Here is a 17,891-nt window from a genome sequence, read left to right as displayed (position 1 = left end):
TTTAGCCTAAATAAGTATTCAGCCTAAGCTTGAGAACAATAATGCAATCACTCTTTTGAGACTTACTCCAGCCAAGTCCCAACCGGGTAAGGAAATGCGAGTTAAATCTACTGATTTTCCTTCCTAATTTACAGCCGTGGAGTTTTAAACAAAAGGAGGCCATGAGTGGCTACAGCACTTCCAGGCATGAGCTTTGTGCTGGTGCGTGTGGTGGGGTTGTGAAGGCTCTCTTGAGAGCTCAGCTCTGTCTGGCAGGGCACAGGACGGAGTCTGAGCCATCCCAGTGACCCGTCCAACCTCCGAGTGTCCCAGCAGCCGCATCCTCAGGGCCACACCTGGAGTCCTGTGTCCGCTTCTGGGCCCTCCATTCAGGAAGAATATTGAGGGGCTGGAGCATGTCCAGGGAAGGGAACGGAGCTGAGGAGGGGGCTGGAGCCCCAGGAGCGGCTGAGGGAGCTGGGAAAGGGGCTCAGGCTGGAGCAAAGGAGGCTCAGGGGGGACCTTGTGGCTCTGCACAAGTCCCTGACAGGAGGGGGCAGCCGGGGGGGTCGGGCTCTGCTCCCAGGGAACAGAGACAGGAGGAGAGGGAACGGCCTCAGGCTGGGCCAGGGGAGGCTCAGAGTGGACATCAGGAGGAATTCGTTAACTGAAAGGGTGATAAAACATTAGAAAAGGTTGCCCAGGGAAGCGGTGGAGTCCCCATCCCTGGAGGTGTTTAAGGAAAGACTGGACGTGGCACTCAGTGGTCCGGTGGAGGAGGCGGTGATCGGTCACAAGTTGGACTCGATCATCTCAGAGGTCTTTTCCAACCTCAGTGACTCCGTGAGTGATCCCTCGGGATTCCGAAGGCCCCGAGTGCCTCACGTGAGCGCCGCGCACAAAGCTCGCTCTGTGCGGGGCTCTTCCCGGCGCCCTTCGCCCACAGACCCCTCACAGGCGCTCCCCCCACCCCGGGCCCCCTCAGCCACCGCGACCCCCCTCCCCAGGCCCCTTTGGTTCCGTCCACCAGCGCCCTCCTCCCGCCGCGCAGCCCCCGTGGTACGCCCCGACACGCCCCCCCGGCAGGGGGCGCTGAGGGCGGTGCCCGCCGGGTCGGGGCGAGACCGCGGCGGCACTTCCGGTCCGGGGCTGGGGCGGGAACGGGAGCGGGGCCGGGAGCGGGGCCGGGATGGCGCTGGACGCGCGGCGCCTGGAGGCGCTGAGCCTGCAGGAGCTCAGCGCGCTGCTGGACGACGAGGAGCAGCTCCAGGACATGGCCCGCGAGATGGAAGAGGTGAGGGGCTGCCTCATGCTCCCCGGCCGCGGCCTCTCTTCGAGCCGCCCCCGTCCCGCCGGGTCCCCACCGCGTCCGGTGCCGCTCGGTGTTGGGGGGGTTAATGACTCCCCGCTCCCCGGAGCCGCCGGGCCGTCTCGGCCCCGCCGTGGAGCTGCCGGTGCGTGAGGAGCCCCCGGGGCTGCGGGAAGCGCTGCCGGTCTCTTCCTTGCTTCTCCCTTTCCTGCCTCCCCCGTCCCTCATTCTCCCGGCCCTTCCCGGCCTTTTGTTCGCCGGCCCGCGGCGGGGGGATCGGTGCCTGCTGGGTGCCATAGGAGGGGTGCGGGCTCGCCGGGCTGAAAACGCTGAATTAAATTAATTCAGCCGCTGAATTGGGAGACACTGACGGCCCGGAGGTGGGATCAGCTTTTCCGTTCGTACAGCCCTTGTTTTGTGTCTTGGTCGTGGTGAAGGATTTTGCCAGCGTGAATTCAAAACAATGTGAAAGAGATTTCTGTGTGCCCCGGTTGGTATGCTGGACGGAGCGAGGGCTGTCAGGCTTTTCTGCTGCTTGTTTTGCCTATTTGAAGTGTCTTTGTCAGTGCATCAGGCTCTAAGTCGTGCTTTTGGATCTGTGCTTCTTAAAACAAAATAGGAGCCTGTTTTCTTTCTCTGGCTGTGGTTGTCTTAAACTGGTTTTTCGATGTACCAATGGACCCTGTGTGTTACAGTTCAGATATGAGACTGTTCTGGGTTTATTTGGCCACAGATGTGCCTGAAAGACTCTCACTCTTAGTCAGATAAGAGCAAATAAGATGAAACTATATATATGAAAACTTTAAAAGAAAAAAATGTGCTCTACTTCTCTGGGTCCTGTATTTATTGGGGTTTTTTGTTTTATTTTTTTTAAATTAGAGGATAAAAGCCTCAGGAAAAGGAAAAAGTGGCAACATGTTCTTGAGAAAGAAGCTTAGTTTATTAAGTGAAATCCATTATAACTGTGTTCCCTCAAACTAAGATTGAGGTCCTTTTGGTGCTTCTGAGAAAATTTTTCTGGATCACCTCGAGCCAAATTGTCAAAGTATTACACATGGAGAGGCCCACTGAAGGCTGAGGCTGAGTTGATGGGGTGTCCTGGGGAATTTATTTGCTGTATTATGCAACAATTTGGATTTTGAAGTTTGTGCCAATAGATTTCTGACAGTGGGGCAGCCATAATAACTTTTTGGGTGAGCTTATATTTTGAGAACTTAGAAGAAACAGGCGGTGCTGTGGAAAGTAGAACATGCAGAGCTCTTGGAAGCCCCGTGGTTTGCTGGGGGCTGGAGCGCTCTGCTGTATAAAAACTATTTAAGGAAAGTCAGCGGGTTATAATGGGCTTAACTTTGTAAAGATGTGAACGGCTGGCTCCAGTGTGACCTCTGACAAGGGACACGAGCACAGGGCCGGGCTCTTTGTTATTATTTATTTGTCAGTACTCGTCAGTATGGACTTAAGACGGTAGGTCAGAAGTGACAGAAAACCTCATGACCTCCGTAGAAAAGATCCTCTCTCACTACACAACCAGCCCATATTCTGGATTTGACCCTCTGGTTTTCCTCTTTCGTTGGCATCAGAAGGCTTTTAAATTGTAGAGTAAAGTTCTCTGGGCCTGAGGGAATATTTTGTGGTGTTTGGAAAGTGTGGCCAGGTTTGAAGGTGTTCAGGCTGTGTGGAAACACGGCTGTGCTGCTGTCTGCTATAATCCTCTTTTATTGGATGTGGAGGCTTTTACTGGAGTCTGTTCAACTAGAAATGTGTTTATACATCTTGGAAGGAATTGGCCATGCTTGAATATTTCTTCCTCATTCTGTTTTCGCCTTCATTGGATTATTTACTGCTTGAGCTTGTGTTGCTGAGACCTGAGTTTTCACTGGGAAGTGTGTGGCAGGAAGCGGGAGAGAGGGAAATCCTGAACATTAAGGAGGAACCATGGTGACTTCACTGCTACTTGGCTGTCAGTCCATATGTATCTAGGTTGTAGGGTTATTCCAAAGTCCTTACATTCCTAATTTTACCGTGACATGCCAATTAAATCACGATTCCTGAGTCACTTCTCTGAGGTCACTTGTATTTTCAGTGGCAAAGTTGATTAAAGCTGATTATTCCATAATTGAAAAAACCCTTTGTTCTCCTTGTTGCAAGGGAAACCCAGCTCAAACCCCAATGTTTTGTTCACAAAGGAGGAGGATTTGGAAAAACCACTTGGCTTTCTTGCTAACAGCTAAAAATAGGCGCTTCCAGCCTTACAGGGAATGTATTCCTGTGTGGCATTTGAGCAGGATTTGTATGTGTCAGTGTGTGGGGGGTGTGTATCTGTATCTGTGTGTGCCCACGGGGTGATGTGCTTGTAGCATGTCCTGCACGTGTGTCCCCAGGTGTGTGACGCTGTGGCATCAGAGCTGAACTGGTGCTTTTCCTGTCTCTGAGGTTGAGTTTGCAGCCTCTGGGCTTGCAGGGCTTGAACAACGAACATCTTGTCTGTGAGAAAGAGGAAGGAAGCTCCTTGTCTGGTACTCTCAGTCTTTTAAAACTGAGAAGAGTTTTTTTTATAATCCTTTCAGGTTGGTCTCTGTAGTACATGTACAGCATTCATCTTCATGAAATAGGGAATCACAGGATGGTTTGGGTTGGAAGGGACCTGAAAGATCATTTAGTTCCAACCCCCCTGCCAGGGCAGGGTCATAAAAGTACCTTGTTTATAAAAGTCAGTCTCGGTGATTCTAAAAAGTACAGATGAGAGAATTTGTGACCTGACACTGGTGGTAATTTGATGAATTTCTCTGTGAAAATGAATTTTCTTTTTATCTCCTGGAGCATCACTTCTGTAATAGTGCAGTATTGTGTTACTTATTGCTAAGCTTCCATGGCCAAAAATTATTTGCTTTTCAATACCTTAATTATGTGAAATCAAGAAGTCAGAAATGCATTGCCTTCTTCTCATTCCAGCATTGCAGAGTACACTGGCAAGCACAAAAGGAATTTTTTTGAGCATAGTCCTTTTCTCAAAAGCTGATTGAAAAGATCACGTAGGGCAGAAAGTCCAAGTTAAACTATGTGCATTCATGCCCAGATTTCTTGGATTCCTACTCCTGTCCTAAAACCACATTGTGCAAGTGGTCATGTTCTTGTTGGCCAAACATGAAATTTAGTTGCAAAGTTAGGAATTAGACTTGGTGGCAACTACAGATTTTTCTCTTCTAGCTGAGCATCAAATGAGTAACCTGTCTGTGTCAAAGTGCAAATTGCAGTGCTGAGTGTCTTGCCTCTGCCGTAAATGTTTGGGAGCTGCAACTTACCTTTTAAGCTTTATTTTGCCATTTTTAAGTAATCAGAAGAGCTAAATTTAGCCAATCTAATTACTTTGCAGTATGTTTTAATATTTATTACAGAACAGATGTTGTTAGGGGGTGTATTATTATTCACCAGTCCTTGATGAAAAGCACTCCTAAACCTTCTGTAAAAGAAGTCTCTTCTCCTACTCTGCACCTGTCAGCTCCTGTTTCAGGGGTTAATTTGACACTCCAAATGTGCATCTTTATTCTTCCACAGTGTGACTGCTATTTTATTCTTAATTTACAAGTTTGTGTAAGTGAAAGAGAGTGGGAGAATGATAAAGGCTGGAGAAATCTAAAACTAACGTGGATGTGTCCTGTATAAAGCAATTAAAACGGTGCCACACAAAGCTGCTTTTTATTTATAGCTCCTTAAGAGACTTTTTCTCGAAGGTACCAAGAGACTCCTCACCGTGGTGCTGGCCAGAGCGAGTTTATAATTATAGCAGCTCTTGATGGACTTTGTGGGTAGTCGGGATTGCAGTTGCTCAGTTTCTCAGGAGGCAGCTCCTCTGGGAATGTGCTTTCGGATGAACCGGAGTGACGCTTCTCAGAGACGTTTTACACAAATAACTTTTGCTGCAAACCATTATTTTGGACTAAAGGATCAACATCTATAGTATGAATGTTGCTAAGCTAGTGCTAGTTCTGGTTTAATTTTATCCAGCATTTTTTCCCCTTTTTTTAAAAGTGGGATGAAACAAAGCTGCAGTTCATAAAAGTAGTAGACTCTAAATTCCCAAAGCAGTTGCTGCTTCCTGCTCTTGGAAATGCTTATTAATGAATCCTTGAGTAAAATTATTCAAATTATAGCTGTTAAAGAAATTCGTTTTTTAAGCAGCCAAAGTTTTGAAGTGCTGCATAAACTGTTTTTAATAACCTCCGTGTGTCCATGGCTTCATTTTCTTGCAGCACGGTTTGGTACTGAGTGGTCTGCTCAGTAGTGAGCAATCCTTGTGCCATGAAAATCCCCTTATAAGCAGCTCAGTATGGTTGCCCCATTTGTTCCATTCAGAATTCATGGTGAGAGCTTAGCAGTTAAAAAAAAGGCATATGTTCTCCTTAATATTGTCCTGTCTCATTGTGTCTCGTGATTCTGACTGGCATTTTTCATCTGGTTTCACATTAATGTTTCCTGCCTGTTGAAGTGCTCATGGCCTCAACACTCTTGCTAGGAATTCTACTGGAGTCCCATGCTCCTGACTCTTATCTCCAAATAACTTTTTTCCTTGCACTTCCAGTGGGCAGGTGAACAACCAGTGCAGGAGCAGTTCCCTGCTAATGCACGTTTTTGTCACACGGCACATGTGACAACAAAATACCTTTTGTTGGATTTATTCCTTCCTCAGCTTTTGTTTAGGGCTTGTGGAAAGCTATGAATGGATGCTGAAAGCATGCTTTGTGCTGCACTGATAATCTTAATGGACTGCTCATGCTGTGGTTTGACCCTTGGGTGATTTTGCAGCTGTTTTTTTTCTTTTGTAGTTTTAAATTAGTCATTTTTTGAAAGCTTTTCTACAGCACTCTTTGAGCAAACTTTACAGTGTTTGCTTTCTGATTCCTCGAATTAACTTCCAAGTGCAGTGGAACAGTTGCTGTAAAGTTTCTTACACAGACCTTAACATCAGTGACAGAGATTATTCTGTAAATCATGACTGTATGCAAGTTGCATTGCTCTGGGATTATGTCTGTTCTGTTTGTTGTGAAATAGAATTCACAGACTTCAAAATTCTTTTGGTTATATGAAGTATTTCAATGTCTTGAACAGGTGGATGGGTCTTCACCAGCTCCTCCTTAAGTTTCATTAAACATCATTCCTAAGTTTGCTTTGTATTTGAGGAACTGGTTCTTCTCATGGTTTTGGGTAAGATTCAAATTTCTCCTCTCTCCAAATGTGCATTGGTAAAAGAAATTTGACACAGACTAATTCTGGAAGTGAAGACTTCAGGAGTGACATTTTAAGTCAACATTAAGTGTCAATTACCATTTTTGATCAACTTCTGTAGAAAAAATATGCCCTTCTCAGAAGTGCTCAAAGATGGAAAAAGTTGAGTCATTAAGTCCTGTGTAATTTCAAGCACTATAACTTAAAGTGCAGTTACAAATACCTTAACTTTTTCAGCTTAAAACAACTATTTTTAACACTTTCGCCAAAGTTTAGTCTAGTCCATAATTATTAGATATCAGATGCAAAGGACAGGATGTCACTCTACCTTAAATGTAGGCAGGTCATATCAGTCACATTTTTCTTATTTTTACAAGTCAGGTACATCATGTCATAGTGGTATTTATTCATCTTCACACATTTAAAATTATTTAAAAGTAAAGTTATTCAGCAAATCACTATAAAAGGTGAGGAATTTGCTGCTTCTTCCTCCTGCCTGATCCTGTTGAGAGATATTCTGACACTGGAGGCAGGGACAACATCACAAAAGTCTCATCTGACTTAAGGAAGCCTTTTCTTCCTCTGCTTACCTGGAATTCTACCTTCTCCACTTTGCTACATACGATTTTAGTGAAAGCTTCCTTTTCCTGGTATTTGTGCTCTTGAAAGGTTTATAGGTTTGTGTCCACTGGCTTTTTTTCTGCCCTGAGTAAATGTACATCTTCATCCCAAAAGATGATCAAAGTTCACTCATTAAACTGGTCTTCCCTGACTGACTGTGCACTTGCTTTGAAATGAGAGTATCAGCCTCCCAAGCAGTGAAAATACTGAATTTGCTGGAAGGAAGTAGTAAGCTCATTAAAATGGTGGAAGAGGCACCAGAAACCATCAGTCTTTTTACACACAATTTTCCTTGGCTGGCAGTTCAGGAGCCATTGAGTAGTGGTGATGGCAGGAGGTCGGTAAGAGGTTGGATGCCAGTAATTAAGCTGTTAAATCTCATGTATTTTAGTTCCCTTCATAATTGTTTTTAAAAAAATGTAAAATAGAGGGACTCCAGCTTTCTGAAAGCAACAGTCCTAACAGGATTGGATCATATGAGAATAAACAAATGGAAACCAGTTTAATTAAAATTATTTTGCATTAGATTCAAAGCTAAGAAGGGGATTTTATTCTTGGAAAGGATCCACACTGAACACAAGCATAGGGCTGGATGCTTATTTAGGCTTCATGTGAGAACCTTGAGAAGACAAAACAATATCAAAAGTGTAGTTTCTGATTTTCGCAATTTGGAGTAGAATTGGGGTTGGTGTAGACTTTAGGACTCTACATGATCCTTGGCTGTTGTTGGGTTTTAAAGTGGTTTAGCAAGAACAGAGTGAGAGTAAAATTTTGGTTTTTGAAGAGCAATATCTGGGGACAAAGGTGCGTTAAAGTAACACCGAGCCAGTTTTGAATTTAGCAAATTAAAGTAGCATATAAATATTTCAAAAGGAAGTGATTGCTCTCAAAGACAGTTGCTGTGCTTGGAAAAGCACCTGAATTTTGATCCTGACCTTATGTGAAGCTTTTAAACAGCTCATTTGGGTTTCCTCTTTTCCTGTTTCTGAGGTGTGGCTCTGTGTCCACCCAGGAGTGTGGAAGGAGCAAGGCCTGTGCTTCTGTTTGCACAGACTCAGGGCTGTAAATAGGAGCAGTTACAGCTGAACAGGGATAACCTGGACTAGAAGGGGCATATGGATGGGGGAGGTCAAAAAAATGTACCAGACTTGTGCTGATTTTGAAGGCAGCTTAGTAGAATGAGTCTGTTGTGCCATGGGAAGACTATTCCACTTGTTGATTCAGACTGAGGATCTGAAATCAGATCCATTGGTTGTTTTTTTTTTTCCTTTTTGATGTCTGAATATTTTAATGAATCTAACGTGACACCCAGGGCAGACTTCTCCAAACACTCGGCTCTCCCAAAGCTCCTGAAGGCTCTCTTGATAAATCATGTGCATGTGTGAGTGTGAGCAAACTGGAATCTGGCTGAATCTTGGGTATATGAGAATTGTCACTTTTTCTTTAGGCTAGGAAATGTTAAGCAGAAGGATTAAACTGAAAAAAAAATGAAGGTTTTGGCATTAATCCAGGATTGGTGTAAGACAGTTGGGGAAGAATATTCTGGAGAAGAAGCAGTCACGATGCAGTCCTTATTTTTTATATGTTAACAAGATAAGGGATGACATTCTTCTACACTCATTGTATCACTGCTGGAATTCAGATTTTTTCAAGAGCTATTATTGCTTTATCTGTCAATGTTCATCATTTGTTCATCGGTTGCAGGTCTAATGCCACGGCACTAATTTTTACATAGAGCTTACTTTTGTTGTTTATTTAAAAGTTTTCAAGTTCTGTTTTGTCTTGCTTAATAATTTCACTGTTAATTCACACGGTTTTGGGGTTTTTTTTATTTATATCCAGTCCCAAAATGTTCAGCACAGCAAGGACATGACTCTCGCCAGCAACCGCAGTCTGGCAGAAGGAAATCTCCTGTACCAGCCAAAGTTGGAGTCTTTGAAATCAAATTTGACTGAGAAATATCAAGAGCTGCAAGTTCTTTTTGAAGCATACCAGATAAAGAAAACAAAACTAGGTAACACTGGCTGTTGACAATTATGATTTGCTGTTTTCTAAGTGAATGTAAATATGTTGCCTTTTTGTTGTTGGTTTTTGGTGTCTCGTTTTTAGCTGTGTGAATTAGGGTACAAAGTGAAATGTCATTCTTGTGTAGTGCTGAAATAGATCACACTTCTGATGATTTATTAAGTGACTATCACATCTAGTAACAGATCCTGTGGGTTCTTCCTGTTACCTACCTACTCTTGACCTACTCTTCTCTAAATTATCAACTTCGTTTACCTTGCTAAAGAGCAAAATACTTCGAATTTTCAGTGACTGTTTATAAATTAAATGGAATGTTGCATTTAACTTCCATACTGAATTATACTGTGCATCTGATACTGCACTTGCTGAAGTGCTTTCAATATTATAAATATATAATTGGAACTAAATTTCAGCTCTTAGCACTGTGACAATATTCCTGAACTTCTTAATATATTTCTTACTGTTCCTCACCCTGTCTAGAACTGCAGTCTGCTGGTTGTACAAATGTGCCTTAGAGATTGTTGTGTCGTTAGAAGTCACTTAGAGCCAGCTGTCATTTTCTGTTCTTCCTGTGCCATTACAGACAGACAATCCAGTAATGCTTCCCTGGAGACCCTGCTGGCACTGCTGCAGACCGAGGGGGCGAAGATTGAGGAAGATACAGAGGTAATTACAGAGCACTCCAGTTCTGCCACTTCCATCCATTACCAGAACCTCCCAGTGTCCGTGGCTGCAGTACAGAGTTGAACATGTGACAGATTAAGAGTATGGTCTTGTCTCTGCTTTGAACTTCAGTGAACAGCTATTTGATTCCAGCAATTTTATTTTTTTTTAATCTGAGTAATTTTTTACTCTTAACATCTTTGAAGTTTAAGAGAGAAAGTGCTTCTTTTTAGAAAAGATTGGCAAGCCCTCTTTAGTTCCTTGGCTTTGCCTTCAAACTCGTAGAGTATAAAAATGTGGAATCTTCTTTTAGTGGAGTTTGCCTGGTATATGTATTACATCATTATAAATGTCAATTAGTAGCCTAATAAAAAAAATGTGCCCATGCTGCTTTTCCTCCAGTGTTTCTGGTGAAATATTCCGTTGTGATTTCAGTGTGTCTGTGCAGGTGCCAGTGGTCACCACTTGCTGTGACAGAAGTGCTTGAAGGGTCATCTGACTTCAGAATAATGGAAGTGTTTGGTTTTGTTTGCTGATTTCATGCAGGCATTTTCTGTAATTAATCAGGAGAAAAAATTTGCTTATTAGCCTTGAGTTGTGATTATACAAAGAAATTCCCAGGACAAGCTGAATTTTGTGATTATATGTTTGTTCACCTCTCAATTATTAAACATCATTTACCCAAAGCCACAAGTAAGGGTGAGTATTAAACCTGACTTAGCAGTAATCTCTCTGCTGAGTCTCACCGAGTTCCCAGTGTTTCTGTTGGCATTCAAGCAGTACTGAGCTGTAATTCAGCTTAGCTGGCAATCTGGGAAGCTGCTGCACTTGGTTCATTCCCATCTCTGGTGATCAGGGGAATGCTCAGAGCAAAATTCAGATGTTTTTACTGCTGTTACTTCAGTATAAATTTATGCAAAAGTGATATTTAACTCTCAGTGCTTCTGAGTAATAACTAACTCAAAGTTCTGCTCAGAATTCTTCAATATGCCAGTCATCTTCCATATGCCAGCTGGAAAATCACAGGCAAAATGATGCTATTTTTGGGATGTGAGCCATTTAGATTCTGTTGCAGTAGGCTGTTTCCTAAGAGAATGTTCTGTATTTGACAGAATATGGCAGAAAAGTTCCTTGATGGTGAAATACCCCTGGATTCCTTCATCGACGAGTACCAGAGCAAGCGGAAACTGGCTCACCTGCGCCGGGTGAAGATTGAGAAGCTCCAGGAAATGGTGCTGAAGGGACAGAGACTTCCTCAGGTTCAGGCGCCGGCGCAGCCGAGGGCACCCGAGACCGCGGCAGCGCCCGCAGATCCCTACAAGGCGGATGCAAACACTCCTCCCTCGGTCGTGCCCCGGCGAATCCCACCCCCCCCGCCTCCCTCAGGCTCAGCAGGACGCTTCCCCACTCCCTTCACTGCAGCCATGAGTTCAGGACCAGCTCTCTCTTACCCAGGTGCTCCGTACCCTCCTCTCCCGCCTCGGCCGGGAGGAGCTCAGCCCACGAGTCAAATGCCACAGCCAGGATACCCAGCTCAGTTTGTACCACCCTATCCTCCACCTCTTCCCCAAAGACCAGCTCGCCTTCCACCACATCCTGGCTTTATCCTCCAGTAAATATTTGGGTGCGCCTGACTTATGTATTGGTGCTTATATTTCCTTTTCCCCCATCAGAGACTTGCTGTAGGCAATGGGAAGCCTCTGTTCTTTGCACAATGGAGTACAAAGGCCGAGCTGTGGCACAGAGGTTTGCAATTGCTTTGCTAAATGTGATGATGTTTGTTTGCAAAGGTCAGTGATGACAAGGTTTTCCTTGGAAGGTGATAAGGTCTAAATTTTGTAAATCCATCAAACTGGGAAGCCACTCACAGTGGATTTGCTGACATTACAAACTGAGTCACGCTCTGAATTCCTTAGTGATGGTAAATCAGCATCCTCCTCTGTTCTGATGTATTCCCATCGCAGCTGGATGGATGTGTGGCAAACAGGGAGCTGGTTGTCTCTCTAAGGAATTCTGTGTCCGTGACAGTGTTGGGATGGTAACAACCGTATCTGACTGCTGGGAAAAGGGTGTCCACAGGACCCCCCTTGGCATCCTTTTGCATCCAGGGCCAGGTGCACAACGTTTTCAGAGCTCACTGAGCTGCAACTCCTGTCAGAAGGCCTTGGGTGGCTTTTAGACAGGGAAAATGACAAGAGTTTCGTTTCTGCATTTCAGTTGTTACCTTAGGCATTGTGTAATCAAGGTAGGCACTACTCCCACTCCTAAGTAGCTTGATACCCTCCAAGTCCTGGTCTCTTGAAATGAAACTAAACTGTTTGCAGAGCCAGTTTAGGGTTTTATAGACGTTTACCAGGCAGTTTTATTTCCTTGCCTATTAAGACTCTTTCTAACGGTTGGGTTTTTTTCTCCTTTTCCACACCTTGGATACAGAAATGATTTTTTTACACAGGTGCTTAGCTTTTGATACCATGTGATTCCAGGAATCTAGGCAGGGTATTTTCTTAATCAAATACTGGATTTTCACATGTAACTGCCCACTTGAATTTCCACAATTTCATTTTATCCCTTAACTCTGTCTCTCACTTGGCAGAACTGTTTTTAACTTTCCCATTTCCTTTAGTTTTGCAGTTTAGGGCATGTGTATCTGTCTGGGATTGGCAGTTAATGTTTCTCTGCAAGTAGGCAAAAAAGAAAAGCCTTTTGAAGTCCATGGTGGCTGTTTGCATCTTACAGAATCCGTTCTTGACTTAGGCCACTGGACTGGGAGAGGCTTTTTAGGGCAGCTCAGATTTCATTCTTGATGTGACTCTTGAAGCCTAAGGTGCAGACATATGCTGGTATTTTAATCCAGCACTTGGGGAGGCAAATTCTAACACTTACTGTTTGCACAGAATGTGTCTGTGAATTTGTTATCAATCAGTCCAGAATCTGTCAAAGCCCCTGGTTATTTCAGAGCGTTTTGGTATCATTGTCCTGGAATGCACTACATTGTTTGGAGGTTTGTACTGCAAACAACATCAGTCAGAATAGAATAGCTATTTTTTTTTTTTTTTTTTTCTTTATGTAAGACCTGGATTGTCCCTTAATCATTTCCTCTGGAGTGTGGTGGTTAGCAAATACTAATCTGAAATTAAGCTCATAACAGAAAGCTCTCGATTCTGAAAATAGGGTCATTTGGCTTATTTTGCCTTCTGAAGACTAAGGGCAGAAGGTTGGTCAGCATTACTGGCATCTGAACCAATTCCCCAGTGTAAGTCTGGCAAGTTTTCATAGATGGGGGATTTTGTGAAGCAATGTGCATTGGATTTGTTTGCAAAGTGTGTTTTTTCTGTAATCTAGTGATGGTACAGGATTTGTTGTTTTTTTTTAAATAGTGTGATATCTTTTCTTGGTCTTACTTTCTCACTGAAGCTTTGTATAAGCATGGTTAGTTATGACTCGTTTCAAAGTAACTTTGCTGTGCTGTTAGTGCTGGTATTTGGATGGCAGCTGTCGTATCTGGATGCTAAACATGAGTCTGCTGTAGAAATGGTTTCTGTCCTAGAAAGAATTAAAATGGGTGGGGGCTACCAGGGTGATGTCTGAGTACAGAAATTCATACTTTGAGCCTGCTACACAAAAACTCTAAAACACTCTCAAATCAGTTTTGCTAAGATTTCATAAAAACAACCAGGTATCTTTTACACTTATCAGGTGCCAACTTTTTTTCTGAGGGTTGGAAGTCCTCAGAAGTGATGGGGGTGATAGATAAGTGTATTGTGAATTTGCACTGCATTTTATGTATCAGACTTTATTGGTATTAGTAGTCCAAAAATATTTTTACTACTTGTTAAATCTTCTGTCTTTTGGTAACTTTTGTGATAACAATGACCTTTCAGGGATAGTTTATCTAAAAACAACCTCTTGTGCACACTAAATACAGACAAAGCTAATGCAATTTTTTTGTCTGAAAGCAAAACAATGCATTATTGCATATGCATGTGGCTGATGTGCCTTAGGATCACTACTTGTGATTGTAATTCTAGGATATTAGCATTTTTATCATTTGAATGGCCATTGCTTAACTCTTATTTAAGGGCTCTTTGAGAGCACTGACTTTTACAGAAAACTGACCCTCGTACTTCAGAAAAAACAGCTGTATCTGCTATTTGTAAGCTTATAGTTGCCTTCACTGATGGGTAAGTTTGAACGTAGATGATGTAACTAATGTGATATTTCAGTTATTGCAAGCTCATAACTGAAGTCCAGCTGCTCTTTGAAAACGTTTTGCCATTAATTTTGTGTGTTTGTGTGCACACAAACTGTAAATATTTACTTGACTGCTGGTGTTGTTTAAGGGTAAAGGAGAAGAATGACTGTGGAAAGCTGTTCAAATCCTTTCAGCAACAAACTTGACAAAAAGCTAACCTGGATGAGTCAGGCAAGAGCTCTGTCAGTGCTTTCAACCTGTTGCCCTTCAGCAGTTTCTCCTGTTCTGTTATAGCTAATAAATAAATTCTGCTCTGGCTAGGATGTTTAGAATTCTACTAATTTGCACTGTTGATAAGATAGTGAGATTAAAATGCCATAGGCAAGCTGAGACTTGAGAGGGGGTGGCTCACGATGCTTGCCAAAAAAATAAAATATATATATATATATATATATATATAAAGGATTTTTGATGTCTGCTACAAATAGCACATACTTCCCCAAAGCAATTGGAGTGGAGAAAAATCCTTTAAATACAATGTGTAACACGGCTTTAGAGTGTTGGTAGCATTGGAAATGCTCTCTTTGGGCAGCATTATTTGTGCCAGTCTTTTGTACACAGTTCTGTAAGGTGAGACTAACGCGACTGTACGTGGTTAGGCTTGGATTTGGGATCAGCAGCGAGCAGTTCTGACTCCTGGGTGGGTTTCACTGCACTCAGGGCTGCCTCCCAGAGAAGGTGGAGTCAGTTGTTCCAGCACAGCTGATCCAGACAGGTCACCTCTGTACCGGAGGGGCGGCAGGGAGCACGAGCTTCTGTGGGATGCCAGGAGGCACCTGGGCACTGGCTGGTCGAGGTGACCATCCCCATTAGTGCCCCAACCTCCACAGCCTCAAGTCTCGACCTCTCTTGGGACTTCTTTACCCTCTCAAACTGGAATCACGACGTAGATCCAGAGCTGAAAGCGACAATTCTTCTACCCTCACATGGAGCTGCGTGGCAGACGTGGAGTTCAGAGGGGGCAGAGTCGTCCTGTGCCTGAACAGTTCCTCTGTGTGATCCTGGACTGTCTTAATAAGGGGCAATTTTATAGGCCGAGCAAGTTGTGAAACATACAGTGGATTTGTTTGCATAATAAGTCTTTCTGTTATCTACTGTGTTCTGATTTTAAATAAAATAGCATATCTCTTGGTGTCCTGTCCCCCTGTGCTTCCATTCAGTCGTGGTGCAGTTACATTAATGATTTTCAACCCTAATGGTGTTTTTTCTGTAGCAGCATAAACACAGTTGTAGGTGGATGTAGAACATAGAATTGAAAAAAAATACTGCTTTAATTATTCATAGTGAATCTGTTGGCTGTGTTTTTAGTGACTGGATAAAGTGAGTCCATTTTGTATGGAGCTGATAGAGGATGGGTTTGCTCACAATAGATTTTACATGTTGTAATCATGGCAGTGAGGTAGGTGGGCTGTCTATCAGGTAAAATCCCTTTGGTTTTCTTCTAGTTTTCTACAATTAGTTAGTGGGAATGTTCAGAATCACCTGGAAAAGCTGAAGGGAGAAAGCTTTTTTTTTTTGAAGGAGAGGAAAATCTTAGATTTCAGCCAAGTTAGGAGAAATGAGTCAACCACAGTTATTTAGGAATATGAGTCAGAGGGCAGAAAAGACCTGATGTAATTTTCTGTCAAATCTGTCGCTTTAGAAGCGATGTGAAAGAGAAATCCTAGTGCAGAATAACTGATTAAGGAAGAAAATCCCTTTTTTAATTGTTTCTTGATCCGTTGTGTTTGTGGTGGCTGCAGAGATTGGATAACCTTCTGCAGAAAAGGGAAAGTGCAGATGAGGAAAACCTGCTGTGCTGACTCAGTGCAGGTGGGCGAGGGCAGGGGAAGGTGTTATGTAAAAGCTGCAGCTCTTCAGCTCGGCTCTTCTAAGAATTTGCTCTGTGTTTTGTAGCTTGAAGAGCTGCAGAGCTCCAGCTGTGCCTGTTCCAAACCTGGGGTTCCAATGGCCCTTCCCTGTGGTTGGTGCCCCTGGAGATTGTTCTGGGTGGGATTATTCCCAGCGCAAAGGAGGTGTCACCCACCAGGGTCAGACCTCGCCAGGGAGGGGACTCACGTGGCACTTGGGTGTTGGGTAACCAAAGAGCAAAATGCCACAAAAAAGGTGTGTTGGGGACACACTGTGGTATCCATGTGGCCTTGGCTTGTCCCTTCCCTGGAAGTGGCTTTGGAGGCTGTGCAGGCCCACCCAGGTCCTTCCCTCGCCCTTGGTCCTGTAATTTGAGTCCTTTCGGGTTGTACATTAACCATCCATCCTGCCAGGCTTTTACAGGATCGCCACCTGTCTGAGACTTGGTCCCTAGAAACTGGACGTGTTGCTTGAGGGTTTTTGAGAGATTTTGGGTCTCCACTGAAGTTTATGAGGTGCTCTGCTGAGGTGTGCCCCAGGACACCTTGTCCCTGAAGGAGGCTGTCCTTGGGCAGCTTGGACTGGGCTCTCAGCCTCACTCTCCATTTTTACCCCCACCTGCAGGATAAATCCCAGGCTGCTGAGGCTGGGAGATGTGCCAGTGCATACCCTGGACCCTGCTCTAAGCTAAAAGCTATTTTTTTAATACTGCTTATTATTTCCAAACTGCTCAAAGGTGCTTTTTCTGCACTCCTGTAGGTGATGAGTAGGAATTATTTTTTCCTTCAAAGCTAAAAATGTTTCCTCTCACCACGTAATCCCACACCTTGCTACGTGCACTTAAAACTGCACATTATTCTAGCAACTGCTGCTCGGGATGGGCTGGTTTCTGAGGGGTTTGTTAGTCCTGAATGGAGCCAGTCACAGAGGGTGGGAGGTGACAAAGTGGCTCCAGTTCTCAGCACTGGCATAAGACCACCTGGTGGAGGAGAAATGCTGATGGTGGAGAAATGCAGAAATGCCTTTTAGCCTGGGGTGTGTTGTCTCACATGGTATGAGGGGAATCCAGACTAGCTTTGTTTTGATTTAAACTTGCATACCCACGAAGCATTTGTTAAATGATTGTAGTAGCTGGTGCTTCTGGGTTTCCCAAGTCACTTTTCTGAGGGGGTCATTCAGGAAATAACACCCCTAAATATTGTGCTGCCCAGACTCACACAATTCGTGCCTGGTTGGGCACAGCAGAAAAAGAACTTTTCTTGCAAAGGAGTGGCTGCTTTTTGTGGCTTCAAGGGCTCTTAAAAACATACTTTTGCAGAAGTTTTGTGGTTTGGTTTCTTCACCTGACTTCCTCGAGCCCGTACCAGCCTGTTTTCTATTAGTGTGCTTCATTTCAATGCAGTTTTTTTCCGCCAGTGGTCTGACACTTGTGTTTTGCCAGCTTTGCTCTCTGTAGCAATGCTGTTGCTGAGCTGCAGCTGCTTCGTGTGCTGGTGTTCAGACTAATCTGTGGTTCCTGGGGGTTTGGCTGCTGAGAGAGCCAGAGGGTGGGCAGAGGAGGGCTGTGATGACAGCCTGTTTGAAAGCTGCTTCAAGAAGAAATAAATTGTACTTTACTAACCTCGGTGGAAGGAAGCAGAATGTAGTATTTCACAACTTGGTTATTTTCCACTGCTTCTCTTACAGGTACTGAGTAAAATTTGTTCTTGGGAGCACATGGAGTGAAACATCTTCCTCTCATCTTCCATAGCCACAATAATGGTATTTAAAAGTCATTAGCAAATTGGATCCTGCACAACAGGATGTCTTGATGGAGCCTCAAAATAAACCTTTGCAGACACACAGTTTGTCATTCTGGTATTTTTGTCAGCTACAAATAGCAACCACTTTTCCAAAAAAGTAAAGGCCTGAAGAAAAATCTTAGCCTGGACAGTAAGATTAATTCTTGTACAAAAATTAACTTCGATT

General features: G+C 43.8%; 1 protein-coding gene across 2 annotated transcripts; it reads left to right on the top strand.

Annotated features, from left to right (window-relative positions):
- Nucleotides 1-1,124: 1,124 nt before the first annotated feature.
- Nucleotides 1,125-15,212, top strand: VPS37B (VPS37B subunit of ESCRT-I). Of its 2 annotated transcripts, none has more exons than XM_032127608.1 (4): nucleotides 1,125-1,273; nucleotides 8,975-9,146; nucleotides 9,741-9,823; nucleotides 10,933-15,212. In XM_032127608.1, the coding sequence occupies exons 1-4, from the start codon at nucleotides 1,169-1,171 to the stop codon at nucleotides 11,434-11,436; spliced, it is 864 nt and encodes a 287-aa protein (XP_031983499.1). In that variant the 5' UTR covers nucleotides 1,125-1,168; the 3' UTR covers nucleotides 11,437-15,212. The 2 variants fall into 2 exon arrangements, with proteins under 2 accessions (XP_031983499.1, XP_031983500.1); XM_032127609.1 differs by lacking the exon at nucleotides 1,125-1,273 and adding an exon at nucleotides 1,338-1,433.
- The last annotated feature ends 2,679 nt before the right edge of the window (nucleotides 15,213-17,891 follow it).

This window comes from Corvus moneduloides, chromosome 18 (assembly GCF_009650955.1).
Source record: "Corvus moneduloides isolate bCorMon1 chromosome 18, bCorMon1.pri, whole genome shotgun sequence".
Lineage (NCBI taxonomy): Eukaryota > Metazoa > Chordata > Aves > Passeriformes > Corvidae > Corvus > Corvus moneduloides.
This window is presented reverse-complemented; position numbering and strand designations above follow the sequence as displayed.